The sequence below is a fragment of the Oenanthe melanoleuca genome, chromosome 6 (genome assembly GCF_029582105.1).
Source record: "Oenanthe melanoleuca isolate GR-GAL-2019-014 chromosome 6, OMel1.0, whole genome shotgun sequence".
NCBI classification, from domain to species: Eukaryota; Metazoa; Chordata; class Aves; order Passeriformes; family Muscicapidae; genus Oenanthe; species Oenanthe melanoleuca.
The window spans coordinates 2475053-2491232 of NC_079340.1; the positions used below are offsets into that span (position 1 = coordinate 2475053).

General features: G+C 48.7%; 2 protein-coding genes across 3 annotated transcripts in view; one reads left to right on the plus strand and one right to left on the minus strand.

The window, feature by feature from the left end:
* LOC130255150 (renalase-like) overlaps window positions 1-5275 on the minus strand; it is a 49292-nt gene extending 44017 nt beyond the window's left edge. Inside the window, exons 1-4 of one of the 2 annotated variants that reach the window (XM_056495547.1) lie at window positions 5153-5275; window positions 4908-5004; window positions 3753-3895; window positions 3018-3176 (exon numbers count right to left, since the gene is read on the minus strand). In XM_056495547.1, coding sequence (XP_056351522.1) covers window positions 3018-3176; window positions 3753-3895; window positions 4908-5004; window positions 5153-5264 — 511 coding nt within the window. In that variant the 5' untranslated portion in view covers window positions 5265-5275. Of the gene's footprint in view, window positions 1-3017; window positions 3177-3752; window positions 3896-4056; window positions 4216-4907; window positions 5005-5152 lie in introns of those variants that run through there. The other variant, XM_056495548.1, reaches the window with a different exon arrangement.
* A 3672-nt stretch (window positions 5276-8947) lies between these two features.
* On the plus strand, window positions 8948-15786 carry LOC130255148 (lipase member K-like). The gene is made up of 10 exons (XM_056495545.1): window positions 8948-9095; window positions 9930-10045; window positions 10211-10328; window positions 10821-11019; window positions 11900-12009; window positions 12171-12307; window positions 12729-12866; window positions 12978-13049; window positions 13996-14064; window positions 14962-15786. The coding sequence occupies exons 2-10, from the start codon at window positions 9941-9943 to the stop codon at window positions 15193-15195; spliced, it is 1182 nt and encodes a 393-aa protein (XP_056351520.1). The 5' UTR covers window positions 8948-9095; window positions 9930-9940; the 3' UTR covers window positions 15196-15786.
* The last annotated feature ends 394 nt before the right edge of the window (window positions 15787-16180 follow it).

Below are 16180 nucleotides of genomic sequence, written 5' to 3' on the forward strand. Positions count from 1 at the left end.
TCCAAACCTCAGAAACCTTTATTCATTTCCCTTTTATCTTCTGCACAACCCCATTTTTTTACCAGAATATGTAAAGCCCAAATCAGTGCAGTAAATTTAATTCAGTTATTCAAGCTGAATGTCCCAAACATCATTTGATTGCTGCCACCTATTGTTGTTCCAAACATGTTGCAAGGAGTTAACCCTTTATCCAGCAGCTACTGGAAGTCATGCTGGAAGTACTTCTGGCTCTGCTGCTGCTAAATATTCAGCAGCATATTATATATTTTATATTTATATTATATAACATGCATTATATATTTATATATATAATATGGAACTGCTGCATCTATTTGGGTGAGATAATTGTAGAAAAATGAATAGAGGGTGAAAATGAAGGTGATTTATATATATATATACATACACATATATATATATACACAGTATTTATTACATTTTTTGTTTTATATCTGTTTTTAAAAATTGGGCGTGTTTACACACTAACTTCTCCATTAATCTGAGATCTGGCTTTTCTCTCACTAGAAAAGTAAACCTGGAACATTCATTTCTCACACAGCCCATATCAAATGGGTATTTCAGGTTGCCAAAGGCCACTTAATTCTGTCTCCTCCTAAGCTTCACAATGACATCATGCTCAGGCTCATCTGAGGTCAAAGGACACAAAAACTATCCAGTCTAGTTTAGTCTGCTGAGTTTAAATATTAAAACAACAACTTTGCTACTGAATGTGAAATTTGAGAGGTTATTTCAAAATATAAATTTTCCATAAATTGTGTAAATAAGAGAAAACTGTTGTTAAAAAAAAAGTGGGGGGCAGAAGATCTGCCCCCTCAAACAGGGTGAAATCCTGGAGAGGTAAATTCCTACCTCTGGCAAGACATTTGAGCTCTCCAACTCAGGCACAAATGTCAAAGGCTAATTCCAATCCTCACTAAGGGATCAAAGCATCCCCTACTCCACCCAGCTGCTCCTTTGCTCCTTCTCCTCTCCTGCAGCCTCTGTTCACACATTAATGCCAGCAATATCTCACCACAACCCATTTAAAACTTCATCTGGCTTGGAACTGGGAGACCAGTTATACCCAATACAACTTGGCCCTGGCAAGCACTTCAACCCTGGCAAAACTGCCCCAAAAAGGCATCCCAGGGAGCACCCTCAGATGGGGCAAGTGAAGGCAGACCACGGGGGAAAGGCTTAAACTCATCAATGCCTCTGATGAAGGAGCTGCCAAAGCAGTCAAGGCTAAAAAGCAGAGCAGCCAAAACTCGCTGCTTCAACACCCCTCATCCCAAACCACAACAGACTGAGATTAACACTGCCCAGGCACATCTTTTATTTAGATCCATAGTCCTCCTTCCACACAGCAAGGGCCTTCCAGAGCAGCAGGGAAGGCAGCTGAATTCCCAAATCCTGTTCCCTTCCCTTTAAGCCCGTGGCCACACGTGACCCTTGCTGGCCACACAGGAGGAAGCCCTCCCCTTCCTCCAGCCTGCACATCTCCTGTTCCACCCCACAGCAGCAATAGCAGCCCTCTCACTGCAGTGACAGCCACAGGGAAGTTTCCAAAGGCAGCAGGAACCTCCCCTTCCAGGAGCAGCTGGAATCGCTACCGGGGATGCACAAATATGGCTCCCGTTAGAATCACCGGATTTTGCCTCTGGATTTGGGAGACCAGAGCCCACAAATGACTAAAAAGCATCAATGTGGAGGGGAGAGAATGCCTATTCCTTCTATCTATCCATCATGAAATTGCATCTCAAATCCCAAGAGAGGTGGAGCCAGGAAAAGCTCCCTTTCTCTGCCAGCAGAACTCGGCTCTCTGACGTGCAACCAAAACAACGCTGAGGTTCAGACACACAGAGATGCACCTGACCTTGTGTGAGCCAAAACAGACCTGAAACTGCACCCTGCTCAGGGCTGAAACATCCTGCTCAGGGCTGAAACACCCTGCTCATCTGCTCTTCCCCTCAGTTCTTATTCCAAAGAAACAGGAGTAAAGATGCCCATGGCTCCAATGCAGGGGCAGGGGAGTCAGTCCTGCTGCTTGAGGTGCAGAATTAACAGCTGGATGGACATCTGGAAGCTGGTCTCACACAGGAACAGGCAGAGAGGGGAAGAGAAACAGGAAAAAGGGGAGGAGAAGACAAAACCTGCCGGATTCACTCAGATAAAGTCAATCCTGAACTTACACAGAATATGAGGAGAGGATGTTGTGGGAAGCATCTGATAGCTCCAGCCCTCCCTGGAGCCAGTGAAATGAACTGTTCACCTTAACTACACCTTCTGAATTGGAGCTGCCTGCTTTCTGGACAAGAAAGGATTTAATTACTCCAAGAAAAGCAATTTGCAAAGACATCAGTGCCAGTTGGGGAAGGCCTTCAGATGCAGACTAGCAGAACCCCAGGAAGGCTCTAAAAAAACAACTCCTTCCAGTTTTCTTCTATTTTTTATTCCTATTTTTCTATGCAGTTTCTTATCCTATTTTTATTTCTTTCACTATTAACCAGATCACCTCAATAAGGACAGGCCAGACCCACCATTATTTTCCAGGGGAAATGGGAGGCCTCATAAAGCAGCAACCAGCAGAGAAGTCCTGCTCTTACACAGTATATTTAAATAAGAATAAAGTTTAAAATCAGAGGTTGTAATGAAAATACTTCTCTTTACAGAAATGCTCAAGAAAAGTTGTCCAATTCAGTAACTACTTGCAAGCTGCACAAAGACAAGCCCTGCTTTAGAAGTCACAAAAAAAAAAAAAAAAAAATTAAATATCAGATTCAAAACTGACTCATCTATTTAGATATTTATGTTGCCAAGGTGTTACTGGTCACACACCACACATATGGCCCTGAAATTACCCACCTCTTATCATTTTCCACCCTGTCCTGATGGAACATTGAAGCAGCTCAGACTGCTGAGTGTCATTTTTTGCTTTGCAAGACGCTCAAATGCTATTTTTTAAATCATTTTTAAATCATTTTAAATTTTAAACCTGCCATTCTGAGGTCTGAACTTACTGTCCACAATGTCACCTTGCAGCTGGAGGATCTGTGGGACAGGCATGGTGAGAATGACCACATCAAACTGCTCTGGGGGTCCTGATTTCCTGGAGACTTCCCACCTGCCATCCCGCAGAGAGATGTGAGTCACCTGCTGCTCATAGGACACCTCAGCACCTGCGTGGGAAAAACAGCAGCTGGACACATGCAGCAGGGAATTCCATGGGGAAAATGCAGAGAGGCAGAGGTATTGATGAGGGATGGGATGACAGGACAAAGGGGAATTGCTTCCCACTGGAACAGGGCAGGAATGTAGCTAATTATTTACAATATTAGGGTTTTTAAAAACAGCTGATTATAAAATGAAAACAACTGCTTGGAAGGACCTATTCTCACAAGTCAAACTTGTCTAAACAGGGTTGAATTAGTCACTGAACTGTACATATGGTTCTGCCACTTAAATTTAAATTTGTTTTCCAAAGGCCTCTCCACCCAGCAGGTTCACACCTCCAAAATACAGGGTGCAGCTCACCCCTCTGCCCCCAGTCACACAGCAGATGTTCCATTTATACCTGCAGGACTTGGGAATTTACAGAGCTCACAGAAACGTTCATCCACCCCAGCAACTTCCAGACATCCATAAACCAAAAAAGAACTTAAACATCCCCGTCAGGGATTTAAATTCGAAAGGCACCACCCAAAACACAACCATTAAAACCTTTGCATTCACACAAAGGCATCCAAAAGCATTACCTGACTGTTCTAAATAGTACTTGACAACCGAGGAGATGCCTTGGGGTGCCACGTAATTTTGGGAGCCTTCTCTCACCACCATTCCTTCCACGGGAGCGGTCAGTGCCTTCAGGACGCCGTGAGACACAAGCTCCTCGTAGAAGCTTGAAAGGAAGAAAAACACAGGGATGAAAACTCGCTCCGTTCCACACAAGTAAAGTTAAGATCAGCCTGGCTTTCAAATTTTAACAGGCAGCATCTCAAGGCAGGTTATGCACAAACACAGCAATAAAAGAACAAAATTGCATTGGGTCTGGCCTTGTACCTGACAGCAAGGCTGCCTGTGATGGGATTTGTCAGCTTGCTTATTCCAGAGCTCCCTAATAAAGCCGGGAACACCAGCACAAACTCCGCAGGGCACAGGAATATTCCGGCCACTGAATATTGCCTGAAACGCACCTGCCCGCGCACATTTCGCATTTTCACAGCGCTGCTACACCTCCCTCCCCTTCCCCAGGGCACAGCGAGCCATCCCGGGGTCTCCCATCGCCTTTCCCAAATTTTATCCCTTCGAGAGCAGAGCGAGGTTTGGGGGGCGGGATCGGCGGGATGGGGGCGGGATTGGGGCAGGATGGGAGCGGGATGAGGGCGGGATTGGGGCCGGGATGAGGGCGGGATGGAGGCGGGATTTGGGAGGGATTGAGGGCGGGATTGGGGGAGGAATTGAGGGCCGGGATGGAGCGGGATGAGGGCGGGATGGAGGCGGGAACGGGGCCGGGATGCGGGAGGGATTTGAGGGCGGAATGAGGATGGGATTGAGGCCGGGATGGGGGCGTTATTGGGGCTGAGATCGGAGCGGGATGAGGGCGGGATTGAGGGCAGGATTCGGGCGGGGATGAAGGCGGGATGAGGGCGGGATTGGGGCCGGGATAGGAACGGAATGAGGGCGGGATGGAGGCGGGAACGGGGCCGGGATGCGGGAGGGATTTGAGGGCGGAATGAGGGCGGGATTGAGGCCGGGATTGGGGGCGTTATTGGGGCCGAGATCGGAGCGGGATGAGGCTGGGATGGAGGCGGGATTGAGGGCGGGATTGGGGCCGGGATGTGGGCCGGGATTGAGGCCGGTATTTGAGCCGGGATGAGGAGGGATTGGGGCCGGCATGGGGCGGGTCTCACCTGAGGCGCGGCCCCGCAAGCTCCGGCTCGCAGGTGACGAACTGCGCGCCCAGGTCGGCACTGCCGCGGCCGGCGCGGGTCGTGCTCATGCGGCCCCCTGCGCGACAGCCGGTCAGGGACCGCCGCGACACCACCCGCGACATGACACACGACATGACACACGACATGACACCACACACGGCACTGCCACACACGCCAGGCCCGCGTTCGCCCTCCTCATCCCCTCCCTCCCCCGCCGGACCCACCTGCGCCCCGCGCCTTGTCCCACACGGCCACTTGTCCCCGCGGGGCCCCGCGCAGCAGCGCCGCCCCCGCCGCGCCCGTCAGCCCAGCGCCCACCACCAGCACCCGCGCCATGGCCGCCGCGAGCCCCGCCCACCGGCACGCCCATCACCGCAGGGACACGCCCACCTGTACGCCCATCACAGCAGGGATACGCCCACCCGTACACGCATCGCCACGGGGACACGCTCACGGACACGCCCATCACAGCAGGGATACGCCCACCGGCACGCCCATCACCACGAGGATACGCCCATCCAAACGGCGGGGGGTGAGCCACGCCCATGGGCGGGGCGGGGCGACCACGCCCATAGCCCGCACCAGTGCGCATGCGCGGGAGTTCGTGGGCTGTGCGCTCATTTGGATGAATAGAAAAGATATTTGCCTTTACAAACAAACTGTAGGTTTGCTGAAAAATGAAATTGGACATTGAAAGATGAAAGAAGCAATGGGGAAAATCATGAATTCCATAAGAATTAAAAATTAAAAGGGAGGGTTATACATTAGAGGGGAATGTCAGGTGTCAGGCGTTCCGGGAAGTCTGTGCCTCTCGAGTACCTCAGCCAATGGGGAAAGAGAGAGGGAAATTCAGCCGGGAAATTGGGATAAAAAGGAGGCTGCGTCCTCCAAAAATTTGAGAGATCCCAGGGGAATGCCCCACGGCCTCTCCCTTTATTCGAATAAAGCAAAAAGGACTCCTCTGTCTCCTTTTTGGACATAAACCACTGGCGTTTCTGGATTAATTTTCCTGCACACACGTACCTGTGCACTCTCACACCTGTACACGCATCCCTGCCTGGTGCACACATCTGCGCACACACAGACACACCCGTGTCACACACACCCGTGTCACACCCACCCGTGTCACACAAACCCGTGTCACACCCACCTGCCAGAGGTCCAGGCACGCTCCAAAGCCGGGCCTAACCCATCCTTACCTGCCGTACCAAATCCTGCCCGCCTGGAGGAGCTGCGCAGCAGGAGCTGCGGGTGTGACACCTCCCAGAAGCTGCCGGCGGATCATCTCCAGCGCCGGTGTTTTGCAAGGAGCCACGGCTCGGTGTGAGGAAAGTGGGATGCTGGGCACAGAGCGAATAGTGCTGAGGGGTGGTGGCATTGCGTGCAAAGCCTGTGCCCCAGGAAAACAAACTCCCGGCCCCAGAGCCCTGAGAGTGGGCAGCTGGGGCAGGGATTTGGGTTGCTACCCTTCCCCAGCTGCGTGGGCGAGAGGAGATGTTCCAGAGAACTCGCGATAGGATCGTTGTGGAATGGGGGACAGCAGAACCCGGCACTTTGGCGGAGGTGTTGGGCAACGGGAAGGTGTGAAGCTCCGCGGAGCTGCTTGTGCCCGAGGCACGGGCAGGTGTTGGTGATGCTCGGCTTCAAAGGGAGCTCCGAGCTGGCCTCAGGGCAGGTGTTGTTGGACAGGCGCTTCCTGGAGAGAGCTGGGAGCCCATCTCCCCTTCCCGTGTGTCGTGGGGCAGGACATGTGCTCCATCTGGGACTTTTTTAAAAAATACATTTTAAATAAAGGCTGACTGTATAACTGTCAGTCCAACATGTCGGAGTTCACAGCCGTGGATTCCCGTGTGGTGGGAGGTTTTCTCTTCTGGACACTTTAAAGAAGCCTCGGGAGGTTGTGTCCCCTCCTCAGCACCTCCTGCAGAGCTGGCACCTTGTCCTGTTCCCTGCCTGCTGTAGATCCCTCTTTCTGTCTCCCAGAGGACCCGTGGGTTTTACTTCTGCCTGGCTGGGCAGGGGATTGTCACCACCATCTGCTTGTGTCCTTGTGAAAAGGAGATTTCTCACATCACATAAATATTTGGCCTAGTGGGCCAAGTGACCTCAGCCAGCCCCCCCATCATCTCCCCTGAGTGCTTTCTAATCCCTATTAGATGTAGAAGAGTATTAAGACATTATTACAATTAAAGATGAACACCAAGAATTAAGACAGAATCCCTGGCAGTAATTTTACAGAAAAACCTGATGATTAAACTCCAGCGTGATGGGTAGTGCAGAAGTTTCCACTGGGACAGAAAAAGCTCTGTGCTCACCTGATAAAAGCAGGAGTGATGCAAGAAGGGCAGAAGGAGCTGGGTGAGAGCTCTGGGATGTGTGACATGCTCCTGCTTTTGGGCTAAACACCTGCCTGAAGAATGTGCTGGTGGCAGGTGGCCCTGGATGAGGGCAGGGCACGGGGACACTGATTAGGAGCTGAGGCACAACAGCCTTACTGGAAAGGACCTGGGAAGGGTGGCAGGCACCAAACTGGAAACAAGCCAACAATGTGCACTCCCTGCAAGGATGGAGAGCCCCAGCCTGGGCCACAGGAGGGGACAAGGGGCCACCTGGCTGTTGTCACCCCTGCTGTTTGGTGCAAGGGGGGTGACATCTGCGTGCTACATCCAGTTCTGGAATGCCTGGTGAGGGGGATGTCTGTGAAGATGATCCACAGAGGCTGACAGAACACCAGAGACCCTGCAGCAGGAGGTGGATGGGGCCGAGTTCACTGGGTCTGGCCATGCAGTGAAGTTCAAGGGGCTCCCCCTGATCCCGTTCAGCCTCTGCCGTGGTGGTGCTTCAGCAGGAGCTGCACGTGACCCTTGGGAGGCTGGAGCACCTGGGAAGCTCTGACAATGCCCTGCTCCTGAAGTGCTACAGGACTCTTTTGGGTGCAGCCTTCACTGCCCTTGCAGTGCCTCCAGATGAGTGTGACCAGGGCTGCTCTGCCCTTTCCCTGCAGTGTCGACTTCCATGATCTGTTTCCTCCTTTCCAGAAGGTGAAAGCCTTACCAGAAGGTGAATGTCTCACTCTGGGGTGCAGTGTGGGCTCAGAACCCCAAAAACAAAGTCACCCTTGACCTCCAAACCTCTAAATCACAAACCCCTGTCCTACTGTCTGTTTATAGAAGTGGGACAAAGTGACAGATCTAGGTGCATGCCTTGGACACATCTCAAGCCCGTTCCAGGCTGACAGACAGAAGACACCTTTCCCTACTGACCTTTCACCCCAATTTCCAAAGCAAAACAATCTAGGAAGGAAGGGCAGGAGGCAGCCCCAGCCCCAGGGTGATGGAGAGGGATAACTCTCCCTGTTGGCAGGATACTTGTAGGATAAGGCACTGAGGTACTCCTCATACCTTCCTGTAAGGGTGTGAAGAACAAGCTCCATCCTCCCCCGCTCCAAAGTGGGGCAGGGAACTGGAAGAGCAAAAGTGAGAAAATTGGGTGGAGAGATAGACAAAGTATGGAGTGCTGCTATGGCAACTTGGCTGTGTCCCATCCCTGTGCTGTGAGCAACGGGAATCCATCCCAGCCTGACCCAGTACAGATGTTTTCAGTCTGTTGCCTGGGATTTAATCTCCATCTCACATGTGGCATCTTTGTATAACAAGATGCAGCAATATTTCTAAACCGCAGCTACTGGAAATCCATTTTAGACTTTGATCTTTCCTTGCAATAACTTAATTATGTCTCTTGTAATAAACAAATAAAACTTCCATTGAAGTGGGAAGCTGAAAACTTTCTTCAACAATACCAATTAAATAATTTTATCAGTGGAAATCACCTCCAAATGTCCATAGTCACTTGACTCTGCCTAAACAATATTTAACCGGCCTCCACAAACAAATTCTGGTAACTGCACTTTCTAAACTGTGTTGTTACCTAATGATCTATAATGTTTTGTATCCCAGGGTGTTTACACTCGCCACCCCACCCTGCAGCCAGCTCAAATAGGGCTGTCTCCAGAGGGATGCAGAGCACTGCTCAGGGACCAGCCAGGGGTGAGGACCCATCCTCTGACACTGCCACATCTCCATCTCTCCAGGGGCTGACATCTCCCCATCTCCTCCTGCAGGAGCTGTGCCACTCTCAGCTGGGCTGGCTGCCTTCCCTTCTGGACAGGTGAGTGTGGGAAAAGCAAGGGTAGAGCCAGCTCTAAACCTGGCTGTGAATGGCACTAACAATCGTGGCACTTGCAGCCCGTGCTTGCCTCAGAGCAGGGGAACAAAATCTGATTTGCTGGGTTGGTTCTAGAGGCTGGTGCAGCCCAGTTTTTCTTGTGGTGTCCAGTGTTCCAGTTGTTGGAGGCAGCAATCCCCCCAAAGCTTTCAGTATCTGTTTGTGATGCCTCCTGCCCATAACTGTGTGCAAAACCTGCTGTTCCCATCTGCCTCCACCCCTCCTGTGGCAGCTGCACATGGAGGTTTTTTTAAGCTGTGTTAAACCCAGTATCACTAAGGGATGTCTAGATCTGCTGGAAGATTCATCTCTCCCCATTTTGCATACAGATTTGCACTTTAAAGTGTCCTTCTCTGAATTAAATGTAATCAATTCTTGTCTTTTACACCACCATCAAGGGGAAGGGCAAGCGGTTAGAGATTTTCTTTTCATGGTTTTATTTCTGTTTAGGGAGGGGAGGCAGAGCTGGATCTTATTCATCCTCCCTCTCCCTCCTGGGGAGGTTTGGGCAGTGGTGGCAGCAGGTGATGGGACAGAGCTCTCCCTCTTGGCCATCCCCTTTCCTGGATGAACTGTTGTCTCACCTCTTACTAGAATTCCTTAAAGTCTGTCCCACCTCCCTGGAAACATCCCTGCTGTGTTTCCTGAGCCACCCCACGTGCATTGACACTTTTAAGTGATCATTCAGGACCCAGACTGAGTCTGGGGTGTTTCCCTGCCCTCACCTCTCCTTCCCCTGCTTTCCCTGGCTCTGATTCTCTGGGTTTGCTGTTCCAGGCACAGCGAGGATGTGGCTGGCTCTAGCTCTGGCATCCATATTCCATGGGATGGCATCTGGGGAATGCATCTTCAGTTCCCAACTGCCCAAGAATCCAGAAGCAAGGATGAACATTGTAAGTACAATGGTGTTGGAGCAGAGGCAGGAAGTGTCCAGGAAAATTATCAAATAATTTTTTTAAATTAAATAAAATATTAAATAATTATAATTAAATATCACATTCAGGGATTTACTCACAGGAGCCTTGAAAAAGTTATTATTGGCTTTTTTCTCGTTGCAGAGTGAAATGCTCTCCTTCTGGGGGTACCCCAGTGAGGAGTATGATGTGGTAACAGCAGATGGCTACATCCTTCAGCTCAACAGAATTCCTCATGGGAGAGGAAATGCTGGGTGCCAAGGTAAGGCTGGTGCCATACAAGAAAAATCTCAGAACATTAGGCCTGCAAATCAAAGTTTAGCAAAGAACACAGAATTTGACCTGAGGCCATGGGAAAAGCTTCCAAGCTTAGGTACTAGAAGCAAAAATGTAAATTTAAAGCTTAAAGCAAAAACCATGTTAAGTAAAAAAAAAGTTTAACTATAAAGTTTAAAATATAAAAAAAATTTAAAAGTAGTTACAAAAGTAATAAGAAATCTTGTGTCAGAACAGGACTGGCTCAGAAAAATCACACTGTAATTAAATAAAATTTCTTAATATTAGTTTAATGACATAATATCTCTGTTAGCTGTATTTTATTAGTTAATAAATCCTAAAAAACCCTCATAGCCATAAGTGACTTCTAGCTATAACTTCTAGCTATACTCTCAACACCAGAAACAAGAACTCACATTTTCTGTAAAAAACAAGAAACTTAAACTGCACTTTCTAAATCCATCCTGGTGTCTTGCAGGTGTGAGACCCGTGGCACTCCTGCAGCATGGTCTCCTGGCAGAAGGCAGCAGCTGGCTCACCAACCTGCCCAACAACAGCCTGGGCTTCATCCTGGCAGATGCTGGCTATGATGTTTGGATAGGGAACAGCAGAGGGAACACCTGGTCCAGGAGACACCAGGTCCTGACTACTAAACAGGATGAATTCTGGGCTTTCAGGTAAATGGGTGTCCTGGTTTGAAGGACAGGTGTCTGCTAAGAAAGGCAGGAGCTTCTCTTTGAAATGGAGAATGTAAATTCCCTACCTCCAAATTATTATAATTTTGAAATTAAGGGGCTCTCAGGCAAAGATATGGGAATAGGAATAACAGTTCTTTACTAGGAAAATTCAAATAGAAATGCAGTATTACAAAGAACAAACCCAAAACCCTGCCAGAGTCAGAATCCAAGCTGACACCCGTCAGTCAGTCAGGGTGTTGGCACAGTCCCATTCAATGGTGGCTGCATCCTCCTGCAGTGGCAGATGTGGTTCAGCTGGAGCAGTGCTCCTGGAGAAGGTGCAGTTTTCCTCCAGATATCCAGTGATAATGTGGAAAGGTTCAGTTTTCCTCTGGAATCCAGTGGCAAAGGCTGCTCTGATGTTCCAAATCTCAGTTTTTATCTGGGTAGGAAAGGCTTGGCTCCTCCCCTGGCTGGAGCATCTCCCAGTGGGATGATGGAATTTTATCAGCCATGCAGTGGGACTGAATGGCCCATTAACAGAAGATATCTCCCTGGAGGAAGGATGGGATGTGGAAAAGGTAAAGAACACTGCCCCACCTGGTTTTAATAGGTGGTAATAGAATACACACTTTTGGTCACATCCTGTATTGCAACCTAAGACAATGGGTTTGAGGATCCCAGAAACAGCAGAATTCTGGCTCAGGGATGAGCAAACCAGAATGGACTGAAGCTCATCCAACCCCACATGAGAACTCAGTAGGATGAAGAAGTTTGTGGGAGGGCCCTGCCCTCCCTGCTGGTTTTGTGTTTGCTGGTGATGCCTGTGCACGTGTAGATGCTGCCCCTCTCAGCAGGACATCTGCTCTTCCTTCTGCAGCTTCGATGAGATGGCTAAATATGATCTCCCAGCCATGATCAGCTTTATTGAGCAGAAAACAGGGCAGAAACAGCTGTATTATATTGGTCATTCCCAAGGCACCACTATAGGTGAGTGGGTCCTTTTGATGACAGTATGAGAAGCTTACATCCCCTCTCAGATTTATAAAATTGCTCACTGAAATTAAACTATGTGCATGAGTGTCTTGAAAGTCTAAACCTTTTTTTTTTTTTTTTTTTTTTTTAAATGCTTTTTTTCCCTCCCCCACCAGGTTTTGTAGCCTTTTCCACTATGCCCCAGCTGGCTCGGAAAATCAAGGTGTTCTTTGCTCTTTCACCTGTGACCACGGTGATGTTTTCTCAGAGCCCCTTTAGAAAACTCTCATTCTTTTCTGACTCTGGGCTTAAGGTTGGTCTGCTCTATGTTCTGCACAGCCAAAATGTTTTGTGAAAATTATCTGTGGGATATTTAAAGTCCTTTACAGAGAGGGGAGCGCTGTGCTCTGTTTTCATAGTGAAGAAAGACACATCTCACTACAGAACCTTTCAGTGCTGTCCTGAATTCACTCCCCAGGGTGTTCTGGCAGAATTAGATCCAAAACATTGGTGAACTGAGAACTGGGAACTGAGCCATTTAATACATGAACATAATGAATGTAAGAGATCATGCCCATAAGAAACAAGGAACAGAAGCATTTCATGGGGTCCAAGGGAGGCTTCACTATGGGCAACCTTAATGTGGGGGTAAAATAGAAGTTGTAAAGTGGTGGTGCTTTGGGGAAGAGCACAGCCAGGCTTCCTATTTGATGAGCACATTTGCAATCTTCCAGGAGCTGTTTGGCACCAAGGAATTCCTACCACACACTGCCCTGGGGGAGCTGGTCCTCTCCAGGTTCTGTGTCTGCTCGAAGGTCTGCAAGCACCTCTTGGGCATGGTTTTCGGGTTTAACTGGAAGAACACCAACATGGTATGTGGGAATAAATCTGCAGAGGGCCCTTCTGAAGGCCAGAGCCTTGGCAGTGCCCTGTTGTGAGGAGCCAGGTGAAGCCTGTTGTGAAAAGTGCTCGTGTCCTTGCAGAGCCGATTCGATGTGTACGTGGGACACACCCCGGCGGGGTCCTCGGTCCAGAACATCATCCACTGGCTGCAGGTAAACCCTCCCAGGCTCCTTCCTGTGCCAAACAGAGTGCCACTGGTCCCCTGTGGGCAGCCTGCTGTGCTGGCTGCTGCAAGACCAGACACCTTTGCCAGATCTTTGTTGGTTTTATTCTCGCCCCTTCCTAAAAATGCTCACCAGATTTTTGAGCTGAGTGGCCCCAAAGGAATGGATCTGTCAAAAGAATGGAGCTGAGGACCCTGCATCCACAGCAGGCACATTCCAGGGGACTTTCCTCAAACCAGCTCCACTCTTGCCCTGCCATTAGTGGTCAGAGGTGCATCTGGACAGCAGCCAATTAAATTATCGATAAAGCTGATTATTTCTTCTTCTTCCCCCTGTGGGCATGAGAACAGTCACCACCAGAGCCCTTTAACACTGCAACTGTGTTCTGCTGCATTCCTTTCCTCTTCCCCAAGCTAAAAATTTGCAATTTTTTGGCAGATTGCAGGTTCAGTCCATGCACCTTCTCTGAGGTGTGTGCCACAGGCACAGCTTCTTCCCTGTGTGGAATTCCCGCTCAGGGACCCCAGAAGAACTTTGTGGGGTTTGTAGCAAGAGCACACACTCCATTTTCTGAAGTGCTGCTGCCCAGTGGAGGGATCAAGGCACAGCCACCTTGAACTTGTATTGCTGTCCTGCTCCAGTTATTCCCACAAGGAATATTTAGAGTTCTAAAACCCTTTTCCAGAGCATTTTTAATTTCCTCCCATCCAGGTGTTACCCACAAACACTAGAAACATAATCTCTGTCCATTTGCCCAAAATCATGACAATAATTACTTGTGCTGGCCCTAGGGCCAGACCTGTGAGACTCACTTGAAAAATCCTGCCATTTCAGTGATGAAACCTAACTTTTGAGGTTTGACTTTTGAGCATTGACTGCAGCCCCACAGAGGTGTGACTTCACTTAGACCACTGCATGTCTGAATTTGCTGCAGGGAGTCCATGGTGGGGCACTGAGAGCTTTTGACGGGGGGCACGTGTACAACAGCCTTCACTACAGACAGGTGAGCCTCTTCCAATGGCCTTCCCTTCCCCTCTTCTCTCTCCTCTCAATGTATTCCTCTCTTCCCAAACTAGAAGTCAGGATCTGTGCTTGGAACAACAGCATTTTCCATTCTCAGCTTTGCAAATATTTTTTAAATGGAGTAAAACGCTTTAAATTAGATGCTTTCTAATTTCCATAGGATAAGGGGATAAGGTCTCGAGTTACATCAGGCTGAATATTAGGAAAAAATGTCTTCTCTGACATAGTGGTTAAGCTTTGGAACAGGAAAAAAAATAATTTCTTTCTTCCTTAAACAACAACAACAAAAAATTGTTCAGAAAGCAGTGTGCTTCTTACCTGGATTAATTACATTTGCTGGCAAATCATGGGCAGTCCTCAGGATGTGGAGCTGAAACAACCCTCCAGAAACGTTTTAATTTCAAAAATTTGCTTCCAAACACCTCCCTGCTGTCAGTGGGCTGAAGGAAGTGCTGGTGGAGTGGCACCACAAACCTCCCAGCTGGGAGGGACCTGTGGAGGTGCCCAGCCCAACCTCCTGCTGGGAGCAGGATCATCCAACAGCACTAAATCATACATATAATATATGCTATGAAATAATGCTATATAACCAAATAGCAGCCAAAGTCCTGCCTCCTTCTGTAGTATCAGAACCAGAATTTCTAGCTGGCCAGGACAAATTTGCTAATTAATTTTAATTAAATTAACTAGCTAAGTTGTAGCATGTGAGGCTATGCCACACTCTATTGAAGTCCTTCTTCTTTCTAGAAGAAAGAAGCTCCAGTTTTTATTTCCCTCCATTCCCAGAGAGAGGCAATTCCTTCCCCAGGGTGCACAATTTGCTGCGCCCCAGCAACACCCCTGCCCTCTTTGTGAACCCACTTTTCCCTCTGCTCAGACCGGGGCGCCGTTCTACGACGTGCGGGGCATGGGGGTGCCCACGGCCATCTGGAACGCGGGGCAGGACTGCCTGGCTGACCCCCGGGACACCGCCCTCCTCCTCCCCCAGGTCAGGAACCTGGTGCACCACAAGCTGGTTCCCCACTGGAACCACCTGGATTTCGTGCTGGGCCTCGATGCCCCCGAGGTTTTGTACCGGGAAATCCTTGACATCATGAAGAAGCATCCTTAAAGATGCTGTTTGTACTTGATAAGATCTTTTATCCTGATTTTTCTCATAAGATTAGTGCTGTCTCTAGTGGATTTTGAAATTTCTCTCTATTTGGACCACTTGAATATAGTTCATTAAAATGTTCTGCTTTTAACTGGAGCAGTGATGGGTGGGGAGAGGAACCTTCCTGCTATTCCTGGCTGGCACTGCATTGCCTCTCTTTTTCCTTTTTTTTTTTGTGTATGTCTTCATCAGTGACACAAAGTTCATTGTTGCTGTCTCAGGTCTGGCACTGTAATGCTTAAAACCATCAAGGTGGATGAAAAAGAGGTTCAACAGATTTATGGTGAAAAACACCAGAATTAGGATCCCAGAATGTTTTGGGTGGGAGGGGACCTTAAAGCCCATCCACCTCCCACTGTCCCAGGCTGCTCCAAGCCTCCTCCAACCTGACCTTTGGATATTTCCAGGGATCCAGGGGCAGCCACAGCTTCTCTGGGCACCCTGTGCCAGAGCTTCCCCACCTCCCAGGGAACAATTCCTTCCCAATATCCCATCTAACCCTGGCAGTGGGAAGCCATTCCCTGTGTCCTGTCTCCCCTTGTAAATAGTTTCTTCCCAGCTTTCTCCCTTCAGGTACTGGAAGTAAATCTCCCTAGAGAAAAAAGAGTAATAGTGGTTTAGAATTCAATAAAAATTGTCATTAATCACATTTTTAATGTGTCTGGATTTGTTTTTTTTTTTTTTCTTTCTGTGACTGAGAGGTGAGAAATTAATAAATCCTGAAGAGAAATTGCAAGTCTGACAGTCCAGCATGTGACTCTTGTGCAGAATGTGTAATATCCAAATAAAAGGGGCTTAGGGTATTTGAAGTGCATATATCTTGGGGTTTATCTGAGAGGTTTTGGCAATAGATTGAGTGGTGATCTCAGAGGTGCCATGATGGCTTGATGATCGTTTTCTTTAGCCTGAAGGAGAGGCAGTTATTTGACAGCAATAACAAATT